The sequence below is a fragment of the Colobus angolensis genome, unplaced genomic scaffold, assembly GCF_000951035.1.
Source record: "Colobus angolensis palliatus isolate OR3802 unplaced genomic scaffold, Cang.pa_1.0 Scaffold106, whole genome shotgun sequence".
Taxonomy (NCBI): Eukaryota; Metazoa; Chordata; class Mammalia; order Primates; family Cercopithecidae; genus Colobus; species Colobus angolensis.
The window spans coordinates 581,285-606,378 of record NW_012111586.1 but is presented as its reverse complement, the minus strand read 5'-3'; the positions used below and the strand labels follow the sequence as shown (position 1 = coordinate 606,378).

Below are 25,094 nucleotides of genomic sequence, written 5' to 3'. Positions count from 1 at the left end.
GGTCTCGGCCTCGCTGCTCATGGTTGCGGTGATGGTGACTGGGGCCGGCTGCGGCAGCTGCGGCTCCTCCCGGGGTGTGATGGTAAGTAGGCCGGCGGCGGCGGTGGGGCTGCTCAGGGCTCTCTGGGGTCCGCTCTCCGCTCCCGCTACCGATCGAACTAGCGAGAATGGCGGGACAGGCGGGATAAGCCCTACGATCGACCCGCCCTAGCCGTTGTTCACTGGCCGGTGGTACTGTCAATCTGCCCACCTGACCTCAGTCCCTGGCTTCTATTGACTAACATTTTATCAGTCCTCCACTCTCATTGGCCCTTTGGCGGCTAATTCAGCCGACCTACAACCGTTCCTGCCTCCGCCGGCCGCCATAGAGACCGGAACTAGAATTAGAGTAGTCGGCCACGAAAACCATAGAGTACCTGCGAGGACGGGCAGAGGGAACGTGACTTCCACGAGGCAGCTGCCGGGCTGGCTGGCCCCACGTTCAGGGTTGTGTCTCGGCTGAAAAAAGGCACGCCCGAACGCTGGGCAGGGATTACCCGGCCGGACCCGGGATTGGAAGGGGGCTCGACGACGCCTTAGCTCCCCGTGAAGAAAAGGCTTCCCTCCCTCCCTGCACCAAATACGGTCCCTGTGATCTGAGAACGTTACGGCGGGCATAGAGTCGTCTTTTCTTTAATGGCCGTGTACTCGCGGTACAGCCGAGGGTTTCTGGAATTGCCTTAAACGTATGCGTTTGAAGAGCGTACGCTTTTGTCGGAGCAGTCACCTTGGAGGGACCACGCAGGCTCTGGCAGCCCGGGCTCAGCATGTTTAGGGCGAGGGTGTGCTCCGTGGGGACCTGCCTTCTGATCCGTTTTACCAGGCATATATTTTAAAAAATGTGTCTTCCTTTTCAAGTGTTAACGTGTTTTTCTACTGGCCACAAATCAGATTTAATTCAACTTACATTTATTGAACAAGCTAGCGTGTTATGTTTTTTTCATTTAATTCGTACAACAGCCATGTGATAGAGGGATTACTATCCACGTTTCACAAACGATAAAATTGAGGCTGCCACCTGATGTTACTGAAGTCCTCCACCCACCTTCTTTAGTTCTTTTTTAAGCGTCTACTATCGGCTGGGGATGGAATAGTTCGCGAGTCAGTTTCTGCCTTCTGATGGAGGCAGAAATTTAAACAGCCATCACGGTAAATACTCCAGAGCTGCAAAAGCACGAAGTATCTTGGGAGTGGAAGCAGGGAGAAGGTGGAGGGCTGACTCCGCGCACAGGGTACAGGCGAGAAGAGGTGGGATGTCGGGAAATGCAGTCAAATAGTTCAGTAAGACTTGAATGTGACATTGGGTTGCAGAGGTGGGCAGAGTCACTTAGGTATATTTAATTGGAAATATATCCTGAGGGGAAGAGCGAGAAGAGCAATTTTAGAGTCGTAAGTAGGGAGGGGCATCTTTTTAAAAATGGCTGCGGAGTGGAGAATGGGTTGCAGAGGGGCAAGGAATGGAAGTAGAGAAAGCAGTTAGGAGGCTAGTGCAGTATCCCTTACCCCTACCAATGCCGTCTAGGCCTGTCAGTTCCACCTCCTAAAGGCCTTCTTGAGTCAGTCCTAAACTCTCTAAATGTCAGTTCAGAGTCTTTTCATTCCTACTGCCACTACTGTAGGCCATCATCGCCAGTTGCTTAGAGCAAGGGGTAGGAACTTTTTCTGTAAGAACCAAATAGTTAATAATACAAGCTTGGCCGACAATATGGTTCTGACTTACTACTCAGGTTTGGAGCTTGAGAACAGCCCTAATTTTTACATGATACGAATCTTTACATATTTTCAACTATTTAAACATTTTAAAAACCATTCGTTTTTAACAGAAAAACGGAGTGTAGTCGGCTGATCCCTAGTATAGAGCAGTGCTGTTGGCTACTAACCACACCTCTCTACCTCTGTCTTACTCTAATATTCCCCACCACAACAGCCAGAAAGTTCTTTTGAGAACATCTGTCTGATCATGACACTGTCTTACTTAAAATCTTCCAGTGACTACCATTACCCTTAGGGTAGTCCAGATTCCTTAATGTGGTTTACTGGACTCGATGATTTCTAAGAAGTCTTAGTCTTTTCTTGTATTACCGGTCCAACCTTCCAGGTGCTTGTAACTACTGGCTGCAGGATACTGCAGGAGCAGAGGTAGCAAACAGCTGAATTCTATGACAATAGAACTTGGTTAAAAGTGTTGCTTCAGTGTATCAGATGATAAGGGAGACGGTGAAATATTACAAGGGCCCTACAGAACAGACACTTGCAACTCTCTAGCCAAGTAAACATGCTTCAGAGGGCATTGTAGAGAAAGGACTTACCTAGTGGAGTCCTTTAGCCACTGTTTTCCTTTGGAGTATCACATAAAATTCTGCATATAACACCCTTCCTTTCCTCCTCCTTTGCCTGCTTAATTCATCCTCTAGGTCTTCGCTCAGATGCTACTAGGTTAAGAGTCCCTCCCATCCCAACACACTGTATTGCTCGAATTAAATGTTCCCCACCAGACTGTGACTTCCTTGGGCATCTTAGTTCCTGACACATAATACCTTAAAAGATTTGTTAAATGAGCGACATGGTGTAGGAAATGAATTGAAAAGGGTACTGGCAGCAGAAAGGTAATCTGGGCAGCTGTGCCAGTAATCCAGGTGAAAAAGACTTTCAGCAGCAATGTGTATGGAGAGTGGGTGGATTCCACAGCCTGTGTTCATATGTTCCAGCTCCAGATGACTTTTGAATGTTAAAATATTTCCTCAAAAGGCAGTTTTGCCAACACTGAGGACATTTAAAAGCATGCCCTATAGGCTTGAGAGCTTTTCTCCAGTTACAAAGACACTTAGAAAATATTGCAGCAGCACCTCTACGAATAAATGAACAACCTCACTATGTAACTGCTTTGAAGGGATGGCTTCTCAAGCAAAAATACAAATTGTGTAACATCTGTCTTTTCAATGTTACTTTAAAAAGTATCATTACTTACTCATCCAGTTACTTCATTCAGCTCTCTTCGGGCTCAGTGAGCCTGAGGATGAGCTGTTTAAGAAAGTAGTTTGCAGCCAGGCATGGTGGCTCATGCCTCAGCACTTTGGGAGGCTGCGGCAGGCGGATCACTTGAAGTCAGGAGTTTAAGACCAGCCCGGCCAACATGGCAAAACCCCATCTCTGCTAAAAATACAAAAATGATCTGGGCATGGTGGCATGTGCCTGTAATCCCAGCTACTCAGGAGGCCAAGGAGGGAAGATCACTTGAGGTTAGGAGCTTGAGACCAGCCAACATGGCAAAACCCCATCTCTGCTAAAAATACAAAAATGATCTGGGCATGGTGGCATGTGCCTGTAATCCCAGCTACTCAGGAGTTTGAGGAGGGAGAATCACTTGAACCCGGGAGGTGGAGGTTGCAGTGAGCTGGAATTGTGCCACTGCACTCCAGCCTGGGTGATGGAGTGAAACTATGTCTCAAAAAATAATTTTCTTGTAGCCACCTCTCTACAAGCATCAACAATTCATGACAAATTTCATTTCCTGTTCCAAAGTAGGAGAGCACCACTCCAGAGCTTTGCTGGTCTCCCTGCTATCCTGGGAGCTCACACCACCCAGGCATCCGTGGTGACCACAGTACAGACAACTCCAGTGCCTGCCTTTAAGTGATGTGATGGGCAAGGGATTCATCCCAAGAATCTCTGCAAAATAACTTTTACCTTGTCCCCCATCTCTAACAGACTGTGGCCTAAGAACATAGTTCCCTCTTCCTAGAAAGCCCTTGCCACCTTGTTAATCTGGCAAATTAAAGCCTGTCACTACTTACCTCAAACGTCACCTCTTCCAAGAAGCCTTTTTCCCCCTTTTTTCCCCTCTTCCTCTCATACCACTATCATTCATGCAACAAATACTTATTCAGCATCTATTAGATTCCAGAAGCTCACTTCCAGGTGTTGGGGACACAGCAGTTAAAAACAAAACAGGCCGGGTGCGGTGGCTCATGCCTGTAATCCCAGCACTTTGGGAGGCTGAGGCGGGCAGATCATGAGGTCAGGAGATTGAGACCATCCTGGCTAACACGGTGAAACCCTGTCTCTACTAAAAATACAAAAAATTAGCCGGACATGGTGGTGGGCGCCTGTAGTCCCAGCTACTCGGGAGGCTGAGGCAGGAGAATGGTGTGAACCCGGGAGGCGGAGCTGGCAGTGAGCTGAGATCGCGCCACTGCACTCTAGCCTGAGGACAGAGCGAGACTCCGTGACACAGCAGTTAAAAACAAAACAGGCCGGGTGCGGTGGCTCATGCCTGTAATCCCAGCACTTTGGGAGGCTGAGGCGGGCAGATCATGAGGTCAGGAGATCGAGACCATCCTGGCTAACACGGTGAAACCCCGTCTCTACTAAAAATACAAAAAATTAGCCGGGCGTGGTGGCGGGCGCCTGTAGTCCCAGCTGCTTGGGAGGCTGAGGCAGGAGAATTGCTTGAACCTGGGAAGCAGAGGTTGCAGTGAGCCAAAATCGCGCCACTGCACTCCAGCCTGAGTGACAGAGTGAGATTCTGTCTCAAAAAAAAAAAAAAAAAAAAATGACCAAGTGTCGTGCCCTGCCCTCATACAGGCTCACATTCTAATACCACCTTGCATTGAAACTGTCCCTGTCTCCTATCACAAGTATGAGCCACATCTTACTCAGCTCCAGGGCCTGGGACAGAGACTGGCATAGAATGTAGGTGCCAGATGTAACAGAGTGCAGCTGAACAGCCCATCACAAGAATGTGAGCTCTGGATCACAGCTGTTCATCCTCCTTCCCATCTATTTACAATCCCACCCTATATAGTTACTTAAAAATCTCTCCTCCACTAGATGACAGTCCTTTCTCTACAATGTCCTCTGAAGTATGTTTCCTTGGCTAGAGAGTTGCAAGTGTCTATACTGTAGGGCCCTTATCACCATCTCCCTTGTCATCTGACACACTGAAACACTTTTAATCAAGTTCTATTGTCATAGAATTCAGCTGTTTGCTACCTTTGCTCCTGCAGTATTTTGCTGCCAGTAGTTAAGAGGCATCGCCATCCACAAGACAGAAGAAAGCAAGTAAGAATGAGAGCAAACAGAAAGTGCCTCATGAAAGAAACATCAGGGAACTTTCTTCTTTGCCTCTTCAAAATAGATGGAGTCTCACTCTGTCACCCAGGCTGGAGTGCAGTGGCACGATCATAGCTCACTGCAACGTCAAACTCCTAGCCTCAAGGATCCTCCTGCCTCAGCCTCCTGAGCAGTTAGGACTACAGGTATGTGCCACCACACTCAGCTAATTTTTGTTTTGTAGAGACGGGGTCTTGGTATGTTGCCCAGGCAGGTCTTGAACTTCTGCGCACTGAAGTGATCCTCCCACCTCAGGCTTCTGAGTAGCTGGGATTATAAACAGGAGCTACAGGACCCGGCTCAGTGGGATCTTTATATGTTGAGCTGTTTCCTTTCAAAACTAACATTTTCTTTTTTTGAAACAGTCTCACTCTGTCACCTAGGCTGAAGTGCGGTGATGTGATCTCGGCTCACTGCAACCTCCACCTCCTCGGTTCAAGCGATTCTTGTGCCTCAGCCACCAGAGTAGCTGGGATTACAGGTACGTGCCCCAAGCCCAGATAATTTTTTTATTTTTAGTAGGGCTGGGGTTTCACCATCTTGGCCAGGCTGGTCTTGAACTCCTGGCCTCAAGTGATCCGCCCACCTTGGCCTCCCAAAGTGCTGGGATTACAGGTGTGAGCCATGGCACCTGGTCCCAAAACTAACATTTTCTAAGGTATTGTTGCTGTTTACTACAAATTACCTTCATATCCACTCTGTTATTTGACTCTTTCAAGGATGCTCTGAGGTAAGTAGATAGGTCAAGTTAGTGACCCTTTCCCCATGGGCTTCATCCAGAACTAACCAAATTGATCCTACTGGGAACATCCTTGGAATAAGTAGAGCTGTAAAGTCCTAGGGCTGTGCCTTCTTTGTCCATCAGCTTTAACCTAAGAGAGTTAGGTTTGCTACAACTGCCTGCAAGTCAGAGGCATCAACTATACACGGCAAAAGCTTGGCACTGGTCCATGCTGGCCTCTGAGGAGTGCCAGTCCTCCTAGCTGAAGCTGAGGTGTGAGGAGACAGGGCTATTACAACTATTTAAAAACAACACAGAAACAAAACCAAAAGAAAAACAATAAACATACAAAAAAACTTTATTTACAGTTGAAAACTTAAAGACAATCTTGGATTCTGAATCTCTGACACTTCCATGGTCTCTTGATCAAATGGGGCAGCAGCAGGCAAGGAACCAAACACGGGGGCCACTCCAGATTATCTTACTCAAGACCACCACCAAGAAGAAGGGAAGGCCTACAATGGCAGAGACATGGAGGTCAATGTGGGATGGGGAGGTAAGCACCTCAGAGCAACTGGAAGGGGACATCCCATATGAGACAATGCTCCCAGCTGTTCCTTTTTTTTTTTTTTTTGAGACAGAGTCCCGTTCTGTTGCTCAGGCTGGAGTGCAGTGGCACGATCTCAGCTCACTACAACCTCTGCCTCCCAGGTTCAAGCAATTCTCCTACCTCAGCCTCCCGAGTAGCTGAGACTACAGGCACATGCCACCACACCCACACACCCAGCCAATTTTTGTATTTTTAGTAAGACGGGGGTCTCACCATATTGACCAAGCTGGTCTTGAACTCTCGACCTTGTGATCTGCCTGCCTCGGCTTCCCAAAGTGCTGGGATTACAGGCATGAGCCACGGTACCCAGCCACTTCCAGCTATTCTCTGCACTCCCAATCCTCTTTTCCCAAAAGGGTAGAACAGGTCAGAGTCTCACCATAGGTCAGACCTTTGGGTCCCCAGAGCAAAGTTGGGCAGTAAATTACAAAAGAACCAGGAAGAAAGCAACTAACATTTATGGTCAAGCATACTGTCTCATTTATTTGCCCTTCACAACTCCATGCATTATATATTATCTAATAATGCAAAGGAGTAGGGTCCCAAGGGGTTTCATGGCTTGACTAAAGTCACAGAATTAGACAGTGGTGGGGCTTCCTGGTCTACTTGGCTCCAAAGCCTTTGTTCTTTTTGTCAGACTCTGATGGCTCTCTGTGGAGGTCCAGAACAAAAAGTAATCCTTCTTCCTTGCAGGTTTCGGTCCCAGAGGTAAGAGAAAGGGCAGTCCACATTCTCAGTTTATGGCCTTGAAGTCGAGCAAGCTATACTAAGAGAACAGGGTAAGTATACTCAGATACTATTGTCCCCCTCCTCCTGCCATTCCTCAGACATGCCACACCTTGCTCCAGTGCACAATGAGTGCTGGCATCGTACTGTAGGCACAGACTAAAGTTTAAATGTGGGGCCTCAAGCAAAATGTATGAAAATGCATAAATGTACTTTGTAAGCTGCATGGTGTGCCAGGACCTAAGCTCTGTCAGACCAGGCACTATGTTAGTCAGCATGATCTCAGTCCAGGGAAAAACAGACCGACATATTTGTGATACAGTGTGTTAAATGCCACAGTGGAGAGATGAACCAAGTGCTGCGGGAGCACCCAGGTGGGAACCACTGTCTGAGCTTAGACCTAGAAGAGGAGGTGGAGGGATCAGCGACGGATTCACAACTGATGTTAGCCACAGCTGTGGGCAGGCTCCTGGGAGGTGCTGGCAGGATTTAGGATTAGTTAAAACTACATATAAACAGTATGTATTTCTATTACAAGACACATGTTCAAGGTAGAAAATTCAAGCTTAAATAAGGCAACTGAAAAGTCTCTTTGCTATCTCTACTCTGCAGAAGTATCAACAGTCTGCTTTATATCACTGCAGAGATTCCTGAAAGTCATTCAAAATAAACAGTAACATGCTTACATAAATTACTACATCTTGACTGTCACTTAACTTACCTTAGAAATCTTGCCAACACATCCAGATCTACCTCTTTGTTTTTATTAAGGCTGTATAGTATTCCATTGAAGAGAATGGAAACTCTGTGTGTGTAAGACTTGGCTGCAATGCAAGAAGCTTTGCCTTTGTACTGGACTGGAATGGACTGGAGCCAGACATTCTCCCCTCCCCTGGCCTTTTCAGCTGGCAGAGCTTCTGCATTTCAGGACAGGGAACAAATAGTGTCACATGCTCAGCAGGCACATAAATATTTGCTGCCAAATTTCCAGTGCTCCCCAGACCCATATTTTTATGTAAAACCTCTTTTCTCTTGCCTGGACTACTACTGCAGTGGACTCCACACCGGCCTCCAGCCCATCCTCCACAATGCTGCCAGAATCATCTTCTGAACATGAAAATTCAACTACAATATTCTGCTGAAAATCCTTCAGTGGTTCATGTTGGTCTGATTCTTTTTTGGAGGGTCAGTGCCCCTTTTGAGAATCTCAGGAACACAATGGACTCCTTCCCCAGAGGGGAAAAATTACTTCATGCCTGAAAGTCAGCCCCTGCTCTCAGAATAACATACAAACTGCTAAGCTTGGCACTAGCTTTCACTACTGGCCCTGGCCTCTCTCCAGCCTTCTTACCGTTTGCTTTTCATATTTTCCTGCTTCAGTCATATTGAATTATTTGCAGCTTCCTCCACACTTCCTGCTGTTTGCTGCCTTTGTGACTTTGCATAGGCTGTTCCCTCTGCCTGGAATGCCCTGCCCAGTTTTAGCCACCTGACCAGTTACATTCTTTCTTTACTAAACTGAAGCATCATCTCTTCTGTAGTCTACCCAGCCACTCCAGGAAGATCTGGGCATGTATCTAAAACCTCCAATACAGGGCTTTATTGTACTGCAATTGTCAGTTTTCCCAAGAGACTGAGTTCCTTGAAGGAAGGAACTGGACTTTTCAAATCTGTCGCCTCGTATGCAGCATGGGACCTATCTTAATTCATCAGCACTTAGTTGTGCAATGAATAGAGCCCAACTGCTACCAACACATCTTTCCTCATCTTCCCCCATGGGAATCTCGCATCTACAGGTAATTCCAGAATGAAAGACAGTGTTTCCTAAACCTTAGTCATTCACATAGCACCTTCACAACTGTTACAATATCTATCATCCACAGGTACAATTTACTTTTTAAGCTAATCACTATTCGAACTTCAATATTGCCTCACTGTAAGCTGTAATAACTGTAAAATTATGTATTGTGCTAATTCTATCTTTTTTCCTAAGATCCAAATATTAAAAGACAGTCATCCCAGCACTAACTAAAGTAGTGTTTCCCACACTCCTCTATTAAGAAGCACGTGAGATACTTGGTACAAACATAACATCCTGAGTCCCACCCCAAAGCCACATCAAATGCTCCAGGGAAGGGATCTGGGAATTCGTAGGTTTAACAAGTGCCCCAAAATGATTATTATCTGTTGGAGAATCTAGGCAACAATGAATTAACGAAAGCTCTCCACCACTTGGTACTGGTACCAGGTTTGAGGATCACAGGGAAGGGGGATAGCATATCAGACTAGCAGAGTTGCCAGAACTCAGGCTTTCAAAAAAGAGGTGCCACCCTCTCCCATGTATATGTAAGTAGCAAAGAATCCATTCAGACTACAGTAGGAGAATCCTGAGGGTAGAGGTTCATTATGCTATACATATCCAAATTCATTATAACAAGTTTTCCAAGGACTGGGCACAGTGGTTCATGCCTGTAATTCCAACATTTTCGGAGGCTGAGGTGGGAAGATCGCTTGAGGCCAGGAGTTTGAGACCAGCCTGGACAACATGGTGAGACCCCATGTCTAAAAAGTTAGCTGGGTGTAGTGGTGCACGCCTATAATCCAATCTACTAAGGAGGCTGAGGTGGGAGGATCACTTGAGCCAGGGAGGTCGAGGCTGCAGTGAGCTGTGACTGTGCCACTGCCCTCCAGCCTGGGTGACAGAGTAAGACCCTGTCTAAAAAAAAAAAAAAACTCCCAGAACTCACTGAGATAAAACCAAGGTTTCTATACCTACAGTTGTACAGACCAGGCATGGTGGCTCACGCCTATAATCCCAGCACTTTGGGAAGTCAAAGGCAGGCAGATCACATGAGGTCAGGAGTTTGAGACGAACCTGGCTAACATAGTGAAACCCTGTCTCTACTAAAATACAAAAAAATTAGCCAGGCATGGTGGTGCATGCCTGTGATCCCAGCTATTCGGGAGGCTGAGGCATGAGAATCGTTTGTACCTGGGAGGTGGAGGTTGCAGTGAGCCAAGACTGTGTCACTGCACTCTAGCCTGGTCGACAGAGTGAGGTTCTGTCTTAAAAAAACAAAAAGTTGTACACAAAACTTCATTTTCACTAAAACCAAAGTCAGAACCTAGGAAGGCAAAACACAAAGGTTCTGGAAAGAAGTGCTCCATAGGGAGGTAGAATTGATCAAGTGACCTGTCTTCTATCGCCTTCCTAGCTGTTTCACTGCATATGCCCAGTGCCTGGGCACAAGGCCTCAAATGCAGGATTAGGTGATACTTTGATGTGAATGCCGTGGATTCCTGCTGGACTAGTGCCACCAAGAGATTACTTCCTCTTGGTCTTTTTCTTTGGAATATGACAAGTTCTCATTTAAAAGATAGACTCTTATTCCCCATTGCCTTGCCTCTCAAAGTCTGCATCAGCATCACCTGAGAGCTGATTAGAAATGCAAAATCTCAGTTCCTATCCAAACCCACTGAGTCAGAACCACTATTTTATAACAAATCTCCTGGAGATCCATATGCACATTAAAGTATAAGAAGTACTGCCCAATAGGGCTTAAAAATACCACTTCCCTTCCCTCCAGACCCCTGCTCCCTGGGAAATTCATCTCCTCTTTCATTAATTTTTCCCAAATCACATTATTCAGAAACCCAAAATGGGGCACCCATCTGTGGAACCCCTTTACATTAGACTGCCCCCAGATTTCCTGACACTTTAAAACCTATGATAGGGATTTTCGGTAAAGTGAAATGCGATAATTCAAGTAAAGTTCTTAGCTCATTATCTGGGCACAGGAAGAATTCAATGAAGGATAACTGCTTTAGTTATAGTGTCCTTACGTATTAGCTATGAGATTCAGTTCTGAGCAAGCCAGGGTGAGTAGACTGAGAGGCTTATGTTTAAAAGAGCTCACTGTCCAGTACAGTAGCCACTAGCCACAATTGGCTCTTTACATTTATTATTATTATTTTTTACTTATTTATTTTTGAGACAGGGTCTCGCTCTGTTGCCCAGGCTAGAGTGCAGTCACACAATCTTGGCTTACTGCAACCTTTGCCTCTCGGGTTCAAGAGATTCTCATACCTTCGCCTCTGGAGTAGCTGGGGCTACAGGGGTGCGTCACCATGCCCGGCTAATTTTTGTATTTTTAGTAGAGACGGGTTTTACCATGTCGGTGAGGCTAGTCTCAAACTCCTGGCCTCAAGCAATCCATCCGCCTCGGCCTTCCAAAGTGCTGGGATTATAGGTGTGAGCCACCACATCCAGCCTAATTTAAATTTAATAAATTACGGCCTAGTTCTGTCAATTAAAAAAAAATAGGCTGGGAGGCCAAGACGGGCAGATTACCTGAGCTCAGGAGTTCAAGACCAGCATGGCTAACAGGGTGAAACCCCATCTTTACTAAAAATACAAAAAATAGCCGGGCATGGCAGTGTGCGTCTGTAATCCCAGCTACTCAGGAGGCTGAGGCAGGAGAATTGCTTGAACCCGGGAGGTAGAGGTTGCAGTGAGCCAGGATGGTGCCACTGCACTCCAGCCTGGGCGACAGAGCAACACTCCATCTCAAAAAAACAAAAATAAACAAATAAAAATAAAAAATAAATAAATTTTAAAAAAGTTAACGGTGTAGTCCCTCAGTTGCACCAGCCACATTTCAAGTGTTCCGTTGTCACATGGGGCTCGTAGCAACCATGCTGGACCTCCCAGATCTAAAACCTTTCCATCATCACAGCCTATGGACAGTCCTGGTCTAGAGGGCCTGTGGAATGTACAACGGCCACCTGAGGAATGCATTCTGCTTGGGTTGCAGGCTGAGAAGAAGGGCTTTCTTAAAGGCAAAAGTTCATATAACTTTTGCTAACAGTGGGGAGGGGGGAGGGTTGATGATCCCCACCCTCAGAAATAAAACCGCAATAAGGACTTCCAGTAACTTTATGTAAAAGACTCAGAAAGATACAGAAAAGAGGCCCCAACATAAAGAATTTCTAAACTTTATTCTTTTTGTTATCGTCTGTCCTCTGGTAGTGATCAGTGGTCAGTCTTTGGAAAGAAAGGACCTATAAACTCAACTTTAGTTATAGCAAAGAAATGAGCAGGAGAGAGAAGGAATGGCCAGCAGCCATTGAAGAGGGAGAGCAGGCTGGGCCCAAGGGGTACCCAGTATTGGCAGAAAGGAAAGCTCAGGGTGTCAAGTGAGCCTGAGAAGGGATCATCTGGCTGAACAAGAGAGGTCCACATGCAGCTCTCAGCACACACTTGTGCATTCCAGCCTCAGCATTTGCTCACACCAGTTCCCTGCCGAAAATGCCTGACATTCTCCCTCTCTACTTAACTCATGTAATAAATTTTTACTGAATGCCTGTAAGTGCCAGATATTCTGAACAGAGTTGGTCATAGATAAAGGTGTGTTGTAGAGTCATTAAAATGGTCAAGTATTTGACTGGATCTCCATTTGGAAAAAAAAAAAGAAGAAAAAGTCCTATCTTAACAGTATACAGAAAAATTAATTATAAGATGATTTTATAAATATACAAATAAGACTATACTTATTTGTATATTTATACTAGATACTAGAAAAATGATCTTAGTTCCACCATATAAAAAATAAATACTAGAAAAAACACAGAAAACATTGTGATCTGAGGTAATAAAGACCTTCTTAAATCAGACAAAACCAAAAAGCAGTGAAAGACTGATAATTTGGACTTCATCAAAATTTAGAATTTCTCTTTAACAAAGAATATCACCAAACTTAAGTAACATAATACTAATTTTTTTCTTAAAATAAATTCTGAAGAAAACAATTACAACATATAAAATTAAGAACTAATGCTCAGCTGGGGGCAGTGGTTCATGCCTATAATCCTAGCACCTTACAAGGCCAAGCTGGGCAGACCACTTGAGGTCAGGAGTTCTGGACCAGCCTGGCCAACATGGTGAAACCCCATCTCTACCAAGAAATATAAAAATTAAGCCGGGCGTGGTGGCACACACCTGTAGTCCTAGCTACTTATAGCTATTTTATATAAGGTAATCTTATATTTCAAATACTTTTGTGCATGAAACAAATTTTTGACTATGATCCATCACATGAGGTCAGGTGTGGAATTTTCCACTTCTAATGTCATGTTAGTGCTCAAAAAGTTTCATATTTTGGAGCATTTGGGATTTCGGATTAGGGATGCTCAGGCTGCACTGCAGTTTTGGTTTTTCTTTTTCTTTATTTTTTTTTGAGATGGGGTCTCACTGTGTCACCCAGGCTGGAGTATAGTGGCGCCATCATAGCTCACTGCAGCCTCAAACTCCTGGGCTCAAGTAATCCTCCCACCTCAGCCTCCTGAGTAGCTAGGACTACAGGCTTGCACCACCACACCTGGCTAATTTTTTTTTTTTGGAAAGACAGGATCTCACCAAGTTGCCCAGGCTGGTCTCGAACTCTTGAGCTCAAGCTATCTGCCCTCCTTGGCCTCCCAAAGTGCTGGGATTACAGGAGTGAGCCACCGTGCTGGGCTGTTTTCATTTTTTAATACAAGGTGGTTTTACATGAACTAAGAAGGAAAAGTTTTCAAGACATAATTTTCTAAAACATGAAAAATATAGTATGAGTTCATTTGGGAAAAAGAAAACCTCCCAAAATTAGATGGGCAAGGCAAAGGCCCTGATGGACACACATCAAACTGATAAGGAAGTGACCTCTGGAAAGGGGAGTGGAATTGGGGGTGGGTGTTATCAAGAGGGGCTTTCACTTTATCTGTTTGGTGTGAAAGTTTTCACAATGAGAGTGTATTATGTTACTTGTGTAAACCAAATGAAATGAAATATGGGAAGCTTGATGGGATCACCTTTTTTTAAGCTACAAAAGTTACTTTTGGGACAACTGAGGAGGTTTGAAAATGTACTATATGTTAGATAATATTGTGGTTACATAGGATATTCTTATTTTTAGGAGTTCCTCGCCGAAATACTTAGGGGTAAAGTGTCAAGAAGTCTGCAACTTTCAAATGGGAAAGAAAAGAAGAAAGGGTAAAGGAAGGAAGATGGGAAGGAAGGATGAAAAATAGGAAGGATGGAGGGAAGAGGAGCAGGAGGGAGGAGGAAAGGCAATGGAAATGGATGAGGAGGCAAGAAGGGAAGAAAAAAACAAATGTCAAGGCAAAGCAATAAAAAGGAATGGTAATCACTGGTGAATCTAAGTGAAGATATATAGGTGTTCAAGGTATTCTTCTAACTTTTTTGCAGGTTTGAAATTAAAAAAAAGAAAAACATCACTACCCCTCACCTGGCTGGAAGTGATGGATTTCCCCCTTGTACTCTTCTCACATTTGGCAGTGTCACTCATATTGCTAGTGATGACCTCTGAGAATGTCTTACTTCCCATGAGCTCCTGAAAGGAGACACCTTTCAATTCTTTGCCCCGCTCTTTGCAGCGAGCATGCTGCCCAGCGCAGAGCAGGCAGTGGGTAAGAAATGAGTCCATGTAGGCTGGAAGATGCAAGACATCCACCTGTGAGGCCGGCAAATACGAAGTCAAGGCCTGGAATTGCAGTATCAGTTCTGATGAGGTGCATGACAGGCATGTCTCCTGGCTGCTTGGCCTGGTCCCAGCAGAGAGTTACTCAGGCCTGGAGCCAGGTCTTTCTAGGGGGACTACTGAATGGAACTGTAGTCTGAAAGTGCTGTTACAAACTGCCTGAGTAGTTTTCAGATTGATACTTTGTACATTACAAAGTGATAGAAAAGTAAAGTGCTCCTACAACCCTTTCTTTTTTGATTTTTACAGTGACTCTGAGAGATAGGTATTACAGTATTTCCATTTGACAGATGAGGACACGCTCAGAGAAGGAAAGTGACTACTCCAAGGTCACACACAGAGGAACTGTGCTCAATCTCATGTCTTCAAGACTAAAGATCTTTCCACTGGACCATGCTGTCTTCTTTGAGGTCTGACTCCTAACCTAATAGGAGAAAGACACCACACTTACCTGATTCAGTCTTTGGACTACATCTCCCCACACTGTGAGATCACCACAGGCAGCTTGGGCTTATTGTTGGGGCCTGTGGGAACATTCTAGGAAAAAAAGCACAATGGACATTCATCCACTCAGGCACTTCCTCGTTCCCTTATCAAACTTTTACTGATGCCTGCCAGCCCCTGTGCTAAGGACTCAGCACTCAGAAACAGTCCATGTCCTGGCAGACAGGTATCAAAGAGAAAATGCAAAACACTTAGAAAACATCAAACCTATGATAATATAACAAAAAGTTATAAGAGAGAATTGGATAAGGGGTAGACAGGTAACTAAATTGCTGCTTAAAGAGGTCAGGGAAGGATTCACAAAAGAGGGTTATTTGAACTGTGCCTAGAAGGATGAATGGGATTCCACCAGGAGGGAAGGAAAGAAGAGCATTCCAGCTACAAGAAACAGTGTGAACAAAGGCTCAGGAGCAGGAAAGAGCAAGGGGCAGGGATGTGTATGGCAGACTTAGGGAAGAGCTAGTAGCCTGATGTGACTGGAACATGAAAGAGGCAGTGGCAGGAGAAGGGGCCATGGAGAAGTAGACAGGGACTAATCATGAAGGACCTTGAACACAATGCTGAGGAGTAGAATTTTATCAAGTAGGCAACAGGGTCGTCAGGGGCCAAACCTCAGTGTTGACCAGACAGGCTAACTTACGTGGTCTCTCCTCCCTTTTCCTGAGGCAATGAAGACTGGGCCTAACAAACTGGAGCTCATTCCCCCTTCTCTAGCTCCTGGATGCTAGTCACACAGTACCAGACCAGAATGGGAGAGAAAGAGAAAAATCAAAACAGTACTTACCTCAATCTTTCTCATCACTAGAAGTCCATCGATGATTTTTCCTGTAGGAAGAGTGTGAGCTGGATTTTATTCTTGTTTACACAGTGTTTTCCAGCTTCCAAAGCCCATTCTTAGCTATTACCTCATTAGATTCTCTTACTAAGTTTAGGAAATTAAGATGCGGTAGAGGTGAAATGACTTGCTCAAGGTCATAGGTAATAAGTAGAGTTAGGGCTCACGCTTATATCTGAGTGACTCCAAAGTCTCACTGTATCATGCTGCCTCTATGGCATTTCTTTGGTGCTAGCTACTGGGTTTCCCCCCGAGTGGTTCCATACTATATCAAATGGCCCTTTTGTCCTTCCCTCTAGTTCTCTAGCCAAACATGTTCCCCACCTCCCCACCATTTCTGTTTTCTCTATTACCACCTAAGCAGTTATCCGAGTTGAGCATTCTTGGTAAGAGTCTGAGAACTAACTCCTCTGGAGGTTCCATCTGCAGTGAATGGGGCCTGGACCATGGGACATGAGTAGGACTTACCAAATACTACATGCTTCCCATCCAGCCAATCGCACTTAGAGCAGGTGATAAAGAACTGACAGCCATTTGTACTCGGACCACTGTTTGCCTGATGGAAACCAAATATACCTGCAGTAAGTTTCCTTGGCCATGTTAGCTGATGGGCAAGATTCCCAAAAGAGCTTGTAACCCTAATCCCTCCACGTTTTTTTCAGTAAATCTAACTTAGCACTTCTTATGAGCCAGGGCCTAAGCTAGGATCCAAGGATACAGAGATGAACAGGATATGGCTCACTGCAGACTCAAACTCCTGGGCTCAAGCAATCCTCCCACCTCAGCCTCCCTAGTAGCTGGGACTCCAGGTGTGTGTCACCATACCTGGCTAATTTTTTTTTTTCTTTTTTTCAGTAGAGACTTAAGTCTCACTATGTTGCCCAGACTGGTTTCAAACTCCTGACCTCAACCTCAAGTAATCCTCTTGCGTTGGCCTCCCAAAGTGCTGGGATTACAGGTGTGAGCCACCACGCCCAGCTATGAATATGTCTTGAAAACACAGCTTTTTACATTCTGAGCAGTAGGGCTGAATGCCTAGACAGAAACCCTGGTTCATATTTTAGTTCCCCAGCCTGCTAGCCTGCTAGAGGGCCTTACCTACTGGTTTTCTTCTTTTCTTTTTTTTAAGACGGAGTTTCGCTCCTGTTGCCCCGGCTGGAGTGCAGTGGCGCGATCTTGGCTCACTGCAATCTTCCCTTCCGGGTTCAAGTGATTTCTCCTACCTCAGCCTCCCGAGTAGCTGGGATTACAGGCACCCACCACCACACCTGGCTAATTTTTTGTATTTTCAGTAGAGATGGGTTTCACCATGTTGGCCAGGCTGGTCTTGAACTCCTGACCTCAGGTTATACACCCGCCTCAGCCTCCCAAAGTGCTAGGATTACAGGCGTGATACAGGCTCACGCCTGTAATCCACCACATACCTACTGGTTTTCTCAATCAAACCAGACTGAGAAAAGAGGTGGTAAAGGTGAGTCCTGGGGCAAGCAAGAGAAAGAAAGCATTTGCTTTCATCATGCCAAGACACAGCATTGGGCCTCAAGAGGGGCCCAGAAACCAGCTGGCTATAACGCAAAACCTTGATTGGACCTCACTTACCATGGAAAGCAGGCCTGGAGCTGAGTGTCTAAGTTTAAAATTTTCATCTGCAAATGGCCCCCGGTAAATACTGGCGACTCCAGTACCATCTCCCTGAGCAGAGAGAAGGGAAATATTAGTGACTTGGAGTGTTGGGTCCCTGGAAACCAGAGGAAGAACACTGTCGCACCTAAAGCCTGACGTCTTTAAAGTCTATTCTTACTCTTGTTGGTCATCTTGGAAGCTGCACCTATTTGACCCCACCCTGCCATCAGAGCAAGCCTTATACAAGGTACCTACAGCCCACAAAAACTGGCTGGAGCATTTTATAGATTGGATAAAACAGGTCACAGCTGGGCCTCTAGAAAGATCAATTAAGATGCAGACAAAGTAGGGAACAACAACAAGGTGATCACATACTCAATCCTTGCCATTCCCGAAGACTGTCATGCCTGCAGTCATATAAAAGTACCCACTTAAGTGACTACCACCCCATTTCCCCAAACTATCTAAGAGGGTGGGTGAGCTCTTGGCAGTCTGTATGTACAACATGATACCACCCTCCTGGTCACAGTTGATTGATCCAGGGAGGATGCCTGACTCACACTGGGCCAACTAGAGTTCCTTCTCCGGGAATCTGGAGGTGGGATAGATGCTCTCTTTGAGGCTAAATTTGAATCATGTAAACCTGGAAGCTGGATGTGACTACCATTTGCAAGGTGGGCTGGAGAACAGAAAGAGAACACAACACAAGAGTGTAGCAAGCACTAGAGAAACAGAGATAAAGAACTGCCTTGGTTCTCTATGGTTCTAGTTCCTAGTTCTATTTCTTTCTTTAGTTCCATGAAACACTCCCTTTATTATAAACTTCCAATTTCTGCTTAAACTAGCTTTATTTGCATTATCTCTTTGCTCTTCCAGCAACCTTGAGGAATAAGCATTATCATCTTCCCCATTTTTCATGAGGAAACTGAAGTCTGGGTAATAACACAATTTGACCAAGGCCATATTTGCAGTGCCTTAAATAGAATCCCTGAGTTTTAAAGGCAATATTGAGGACTGCCAAAAAGCTCAAGCTCTCCTCACCAGTTAGTGAAGATAAAGAGTGCATGGGAGAAAGGGAAAATACTGACCCGGTGTAGAGTCAACAGTGAGTGAAGAATCAAGGGTCCCTTTCTGGGACAAGGACTACCATTAATATAAGCCAGAGAATACAAAAAAACTGTCCAAATTCAAACCTTTATTTGGCTAAATATTATCAAATAAAATCAAGTCTGTATATTAGAAAGGCCTGGCCTGGCGTGGTGGCTCACACCTGTAATCCCATCACTTTGAGAGGCTGAGACGGGTGGATCACCTGAGGTCAGGAGTTTGAGACCAGCCTGGCCAACATGGTGAGACCCCATCTCTATTAAAAATATGAAAATTAGTCATGTGCAGTGGCAGCGCCTGTAATCCCAGCTACTCGGGAGGCGGAGGCACGAGAATCACTCAAACCCACCCGGGAGGTGGAGGTTACAGCAAGCCAAGATTGCACCACTGCACTCCAGCCTGGGCGAGCGACAGAGCGAGGCTCCATCTCAACAAAAAAAAAAAAAAAAAAAAAAAAAAAAAAAGACCTGGATTTGAGTTCGTGATAAGTTTCCCACTTAGAGCTGGGAAAGTCACTTCCTATCTGTGAGCCTCAATTTCCTCATCTATCAAGTGAGGGGGAAATTACCTACTCTTTACAGTTATCATGAAGATTCAATTAGATAGTGTCTGTAAAAAGCACTTTGCAAACAATATAGCACTATATAAATAATCAAATGAGCTATTATGTCATTAACTAACTCCACATACTTATTCATACAGAAGGAAGAGAGAAAACAAGTTCATCTCCAATTTCCCAGTGAACCTCAGGGACACACCAGTTACCACCATTCTCCATAATCACATTATCTATAGTTCTCCAGAAACAATAGGCAAAATTACAAAATTAATAATTTGGAGCAAACAATAGAAAGCAACTATTCTTCAACTATAGTGAATTGATCAAATAACTTGTCATTCACAATGAAATATTAGGTGGCTATTAGAAAGTATGTTTTAGAAGACATAATGACAAGGGAAAGTATGGACAATTATGAAGTACAAAAAAAGTAAAACACAGAATTATTTTAAGTCTGTTAAAAATTATATAAACACACATATACATACTAAGGTAAGGCTGACAACTGTAAACCAAAATGCCAATAGTATATTGTGAGGTGAGATTGAGGGTAATTCATCTGGTGATTTATTTTCTTCTTTGCACTTTTCTTTTACAAACAAAATAATAAATACTATTAAAACCAAAAATAAATGAACAAAACAAATACTCTTGGTCCAACTTTGGAAGGTCTCAAATTCTGATTTTTCTGGCGCTTGCTCATTCCATTTTGCCTTCCCCAAGGAAGGTTCTAAGCAAGCTTTTTTGTATTTTTCCTTTAGACAAAGTCTCACTCTGTCCTCCAGGCTGGAGTGCAGTGGTATGAACATAGCTCACTGCAGCCTTGAATTGACCTCCTGGGCTCAAGGGATCCTCCTACCTCAGCCTCCCAAGTACCTGGGACTACAGGCGCACACCACCAAAAATATGAAAATAAAAAATAATTTTTTTATTTTTGTAGAGATAGGGTCTTACTATGTTGCCAGGCTGGTCTCAAACTCCTGGGATCAAGCAATCCTCCCAGCATCCCAAAGTACTGGGATTACAGATGTGAGCCCTGCCACCAATTGCTTTTAACTCACCCTTCAGAATGAGCAACTATTGTCTAACCCCAGAGTTATCAACAAGTGATCAGATGTGCCTGGGGCAAAGACTAGTAAAAAGCTATTCCTCTCCTTGGGCAACAGGGGAGCCTAGGAGAAAATAAAGGAAAGAAGAGAGAGAGGATAGCTTCTCCGCCCTTCTTACCAGCTAACAAACCCCACTACTATTATTTGTTCCAGGGGTTGCAAACAAACGCCTACAGGAGCAGGCAACATAAATAAGGGAAACAGTTGTGGAGACTGGTGAAATGGCAAAGATATGCCATGTCCAAAGGGACCAGTTCCTTTATTCCAACCAATTGTCACTGTCACTGCCACTGTGAGAAATGCAGGCCCAGCGTACTTCCACTTTCCATTTTTTAAAGAGAAAACTAGGATTTTTTTTTGTGCCATTTCACAGGTATACAATACCATGCAGATGAAACAAAACATAGTTAAAAGCATATATCAGCCTAAAACCTGCCACTCTGCAACCCTATATTGCATAGGAAAGGAAAGAGGTCTTAAAAACTCATGAGAGCCAGACTAAATAAACACATAAAAGAGAACAAATGTCTCCCAGATCCAAGAAAATAGCAACACAACTAACCAAATGATATTAGTAAGAGTAAAGAAAGACCATGCACAGAAGTGGGTGGGTAAGGACGAAAGCAGGTTTAAGAAAGAAAAAATGTAGTTTATCCCACACCCTCCAAGGTTGGGGTGGGGAGGGAGGCTTCATATGGGGGACAAAAACAGTCTACTTCCAAGAAAGTTATGGTTAGCAAAAAAGAACTATTTAACTGGGCTCTCCCAGTGCATAGAGCAGAATTCCTCCAGAACTATCTACCTATCTCGCTCTGATTCCTTGCCCACAAATCAACTTCTTATGAAAAACTCAGCCTTCCAGGCACTGTGACACCAGAAGTAAAAGAGCAAATGTGACAAGCATTTAGTCCACTATAAGGAGATTTACCTCCATTCAGAAAAAAACAAAAACAAAAACAAACCATAGCTGATTTCTGACTAAGTTTCATATGACTAATTAGTGTGAACCTATCATAGATCATCTACAGGGTATTCTTAAAAAGTCCAATTTCTGGCTCAAAAAGGCTGAGATTTGGACCATGGAAGTTAATGCCTCAATCAAAGTGCTAAAGTCTGTTATCTACAGTCAGCTGTACCTAGCCACTTTCAAGAACTTTCCTATCACCATTCTCTCCAACACCCCCATCAAACCTGGCTATCGTTCTCCATCCTTAAGACGGGGTCTCTGTAGTAAAAACAGCAATTGCAACAATAATAAAAACTAAAACTATAGGTCTTTGATAGGAAAGGAATAGTACTTACATTAACAAAATCTCCACCCTGAATCATGAAATCCTTTATGACCCTGAAACAGAGAGCAAAGAATACTGAGAGAAGATTTTATGGTTTAGAAAAACATAGACTTTGTTATTATTGTATTAGATTAACATTGATTTCAAAATACACTATCACTTCAGCTATTATAAAATCACCATTCTTAGCTGGGTGCGGTGACTCATGCCTGTAATCCCAGCAGTTTGGGAGGCCAAGGCAGGCAGATCACATGAGTCCAGGAGTTTAAGACCAGCCTGGCCAACATGGCAAAACTCCATCTCTACTAAAAATACAAAAATTAGCCGGGCGTGGTGGCACATGCCTGTAGTCCCGGCTACTTGGAAGGCTGAGGCAGAAGAATTGCCTGAACCCAGAAGGCGGAGGTTGCAGTGAGCCAAGATCATGCCACTGCATTCTAGCCTGGGCGACAGAGTGGGACTCTGTCTCCAAAAAAAAAACAGAAAACAAAACAACAAAAAAAGAAGATTATTCTTTTCCTGGAATGATTAAGCTGAAAGGATAATTAACCATAAAGAAGGATTTTAGTTATAAATTAGGGCATGTTAGAGTTGATCAAGTGCATGATCTGGTACCTGAACAGTAACAAGAAGGGGCTGAAAGCCTGTAGGAAGAATGACCACATTACTTGCCAAAGCAAAAGGCAGATCAAGGGTTTGATGTAAATTTGGGGGAAAGTACTACAGAGAATTTATGTGAAAGGTACTGCTACACATGTAAGGGCTTAACAACTGTTAGCTATTACCCCTAGGGAGGGTCCTTAACCTTTCTTATCCTCAGTTTCCTCCTCTGTAGAATGCAGATCACACGTACCACTTCACAGGAGTCTTACTGGGGATTAGAGACCCACAGCTCTAAAGCTGTGATGTAATTATGTGCTAACATTGTTACTAACCACAGTGAGGCCATGAGAAAGATTCTATATTGAAATGAGACTAAGTGTTGCCATACTCCACTCCCCAGGAAATATGATTATCCTTGGACAATCATATATGATCATTTTAGGAATTAGTTATAAATATCAACTAGCAGAATATATTATATGCACTTTAGGATTACAAGTGTACTTCTTAAAAAATCTGCATTTGCACAAACAAGTGCATGAAAAAGGATATTGTCAAGATGAGTAGTTTCTGTTTTAAAGACATAAGAAGTGGGGGAGTATAAGTAGAGTTACAATATTTAATAAATCTTAAGTTATTGAGTCCACAAAAACATTTCTTCTCAAGAAATGTAACAATTACCTCTGGTTTTATTTTCCTCTAAAGAGCCTAATCCCCCAGGAAATATTTCTGAAAGACTCTAGGATGGCTTGCCAAAAGCCTTACCTGTGGAAGGTGCTTCCTTTGTATCCTATTGGAACCCCATCTTTTCTATAACAAAAAGAAAGAGACTTGGAGTGATAGCAGGTAGCACAAGGCCTTTCCAGTTTAGCATGCACTGGAGCCAAAAGGACTCTCCTAAAGATGGTTGACAGACATAAAGAAGGCAAATAAACTAGGGACAGACCCTTGGGGCATTACCTTCTAGCACTGTCACCAGCAATCATTCAAGGCCAGCAGGTGGTTCACCGATACCCTCACTGCAGCCCCAGAACACCCCTCTGGAGCAGGCAAAGAAGTCAAACACATCTGAAACTGACCTGAATTCTCCGGTGCAGAACTGCCTGAAAGGGACAAAAAGTGAACGATTCAATCACTATGACATCACAGTCGTGACCGCCTCTAAAGACGGGAAAGAATAAACAATGGAGCCAGGAAGTCCACCAATCGGCCAGCCAGACGTCCAGACATGGAGAGATACAGACTAACAACGTAAATTAACACGGGAACAATCCAAACAGCAACCAGACAGAGCAATGCACGGAGGAATCAGGTCTCAAGAGCAGTGAGCGGACGGACAGAGGTAGACACGCTATTCAGGCGGCTGACTGGAACCCGGCTTCTGCCTCAGCTAATCCAGCGGAGCTGGAGCACGTCCTTACCTAAAGTTCTCGGCCGTCTTAGGCACAACGTCTGCAAAGAGCTCGATCTTCATGCGGCCAACTTCCTGCAATCAGCGGGAGACTGTCAGAAGGCCCAGTCCAAGACCATGAGGGCTTCACGGAGTTGGGGGCAGGATGGGCTGACCCACCACCCTGCCGCTCGGTATCTCCCACCTCCGCCTCCCTGGTCTAACCGCCCAGTTCCTCCAGAAGCGGGGCGCTAGGATTGGGGAGACTTCTCCTCATTTCCCCCCGCCCTGCAGGTCGGTAGGTTCGGGTGCAATTTCGCTTTCTGACTGGCTTCCCGAGTCCTCTCTCTCTTGGTGAGTTCTGCCTGCCTAGCTAGCCCCGAGCAGTTTCCCTTCGGCGCAGGTGTGGGTAGCCTCCTGGATCTCACCTGACCGCCAATGCTGACATCAAAGAACACCACGGGGTTAACAGGACTTGAATTTGCCACCGCCATGGCTCCGACCCGGAAGCAGAAGTCAGGAGCGTGGGATTCCGGCGAACCTAAAGCCCTGTCCGCGGGTTTCGTCCCAGGAGCAGGCGCGGTGGACGCCGAGCGAGACCGGGCCCCGCCCCCGGAAGCTGTCGCCCCAGGCGGTGTGTGCTGAGGCTGCTGGGGTCTAGCTGGAAGACTCGCTGGGACGGGGGACGCGGGAGTGAGGAGGAAAGCCTTGACATCTTTTTGGTTAAGGTCGATGGTCACCCCACTCACGTGGCTGTACTCAGGGCAGTACAAGTTGATCTTGTTCTAGCTAGGGCTTTTGGACTAGGCAGTCGCCAGGGTCCTCCTTATCGGCTCTTGCAACCAAGCCCTCTACACCGCCACACGTGCTGTGTCTGTCTTCTGCCCGCTAGTCTGTGAACACCGTGAAGGCAGGAACTCTGGTTTGTTCATTCTCAGCGTTTAGAACAGCTTGGCACGTAAAGGCTTGCTAAGTAAATATTTGTCTCGTCCTCTAAGGACAATAGATTATGTTTCCGTTCTGCCACAAGCTACCAGTTTGGTCATTTCCAATTCATTTCCGACAGAGTAACTAGAGTTTTTTATTTTTTATTTTTAAAATACCTCTTGTGATTCCTATTTATTTTTTAAAATAACTCCTGGCTTCCTATATTTAGAATAAAATCCAATTCTGTACGTACGAAGCCCTCCAGTGCATTTATCTGGCTATTACCTACCTGACCTCATCTTGTACCACTTGCCCTTAGTTTCTGTGCTCTGACCTGTCTGTTCCTCCAGGTCACTGAGATCCCTCCTTTCTTTAAGGCCTTGTAATAGCTGTTTCTTCTGT

The 25,094-nt window shown here is 44.8% G+C and overlaps 2 protein-coding genes and 1 long non-coding RNA gene across 7 annotated transcripts in view; all 3 read right to left on the bottom strand.

The window, feature by feature from the left end:
• The window catches only part of YBX1 (Y box binding protein 1), a 20,012-nt gene extending 19,629 nt beyond the window's left edge, over nucleotides 1-383 (bottom strand). The window contains exon 1 of the mRNA XM_011945060.1: nucleotides 1-383. This exon is cut by the window's left edge and continues 4 nt beyond it. Coding sequence (XP_011800450.1) covers nucleotides 1-21 — 21 coding nt within the window. The 5' untranslated portion in view covers nucleotides 22-383.
• Nucleotides 384-926: 543 nt separating this feature from the next.
• LOC105513974 lies at nucleotides 927-3,989 on the bottom strand. Its single transcript, XR_001002110.1, has 2 exons — nucleotides 3,834-3,989; nucleotides 927-1,393 (listed from the first exon to the last, which is right to left on the bottom strand). It is a non-coding gene; the product is annotated as an uncharacterized LOC105513974 (long non-coding RNA).
• Nucleotides 3,990-6,216: 2,227 nt separating this feature from the next.
• Nucleotides 6,217-24,462, bottom strand: PPIH (peptidylprolyl isomerase H (cyclophilin H)). 5 transcript variants are annotated; one of them, XM_011945036.1, is made up of 11 exons: nucleotides 24,194-24,462; nucleotides 23,797-23,861; nucleotides 23,455-23,478; nucleotides 23,141-23,185; nucleotides 21,783-21,825; nucleotides 17,682-17,774; nucleotides 16,551-16,638; nucleotides 16,032-16,072; nucleotides 15,195-15,280; nucleotides 10,457-10,461; nucleotides 6,217-6,356 (listed from the first exon to the last, which is right to left on the bottom strand). In XM_011945036.1, the coding sequence occupies exons 1-9, from the start codon at nucleotides 24,257-24,259 to the stop codon at nucleotides 15,212-15,214; spliced, it is 534 nt and encodes a 177-aa protein (XP_011800426.1). In that variant the 5' UTR covers nucleotides 24,260-24,462; the 3' UTR covers nucleotides 6,217-6,356; nucleotides 10,457-10,461; nucleotides 15,195-15,211. The 5 variants fall into 5 exon arrangements, with proteins under 5 accessions (XP_011800426.1, XP_011800398.1, XP_011800432.1 ...); XM_011945008.1 differs by lacking the exon at nucleotides 10,457-10,461 and having other exon boundaries at nucleotides 6,217-6,387; XM_011945018.1 differs by lacking the exons at nucleotides 6,217-6,356; nucleotides 10,457-10,461 and adding an exon at nucleotides 6,939-7,248.
• Nucleotides 24,463-25,094: the final 632 nt, after the last annotated feature.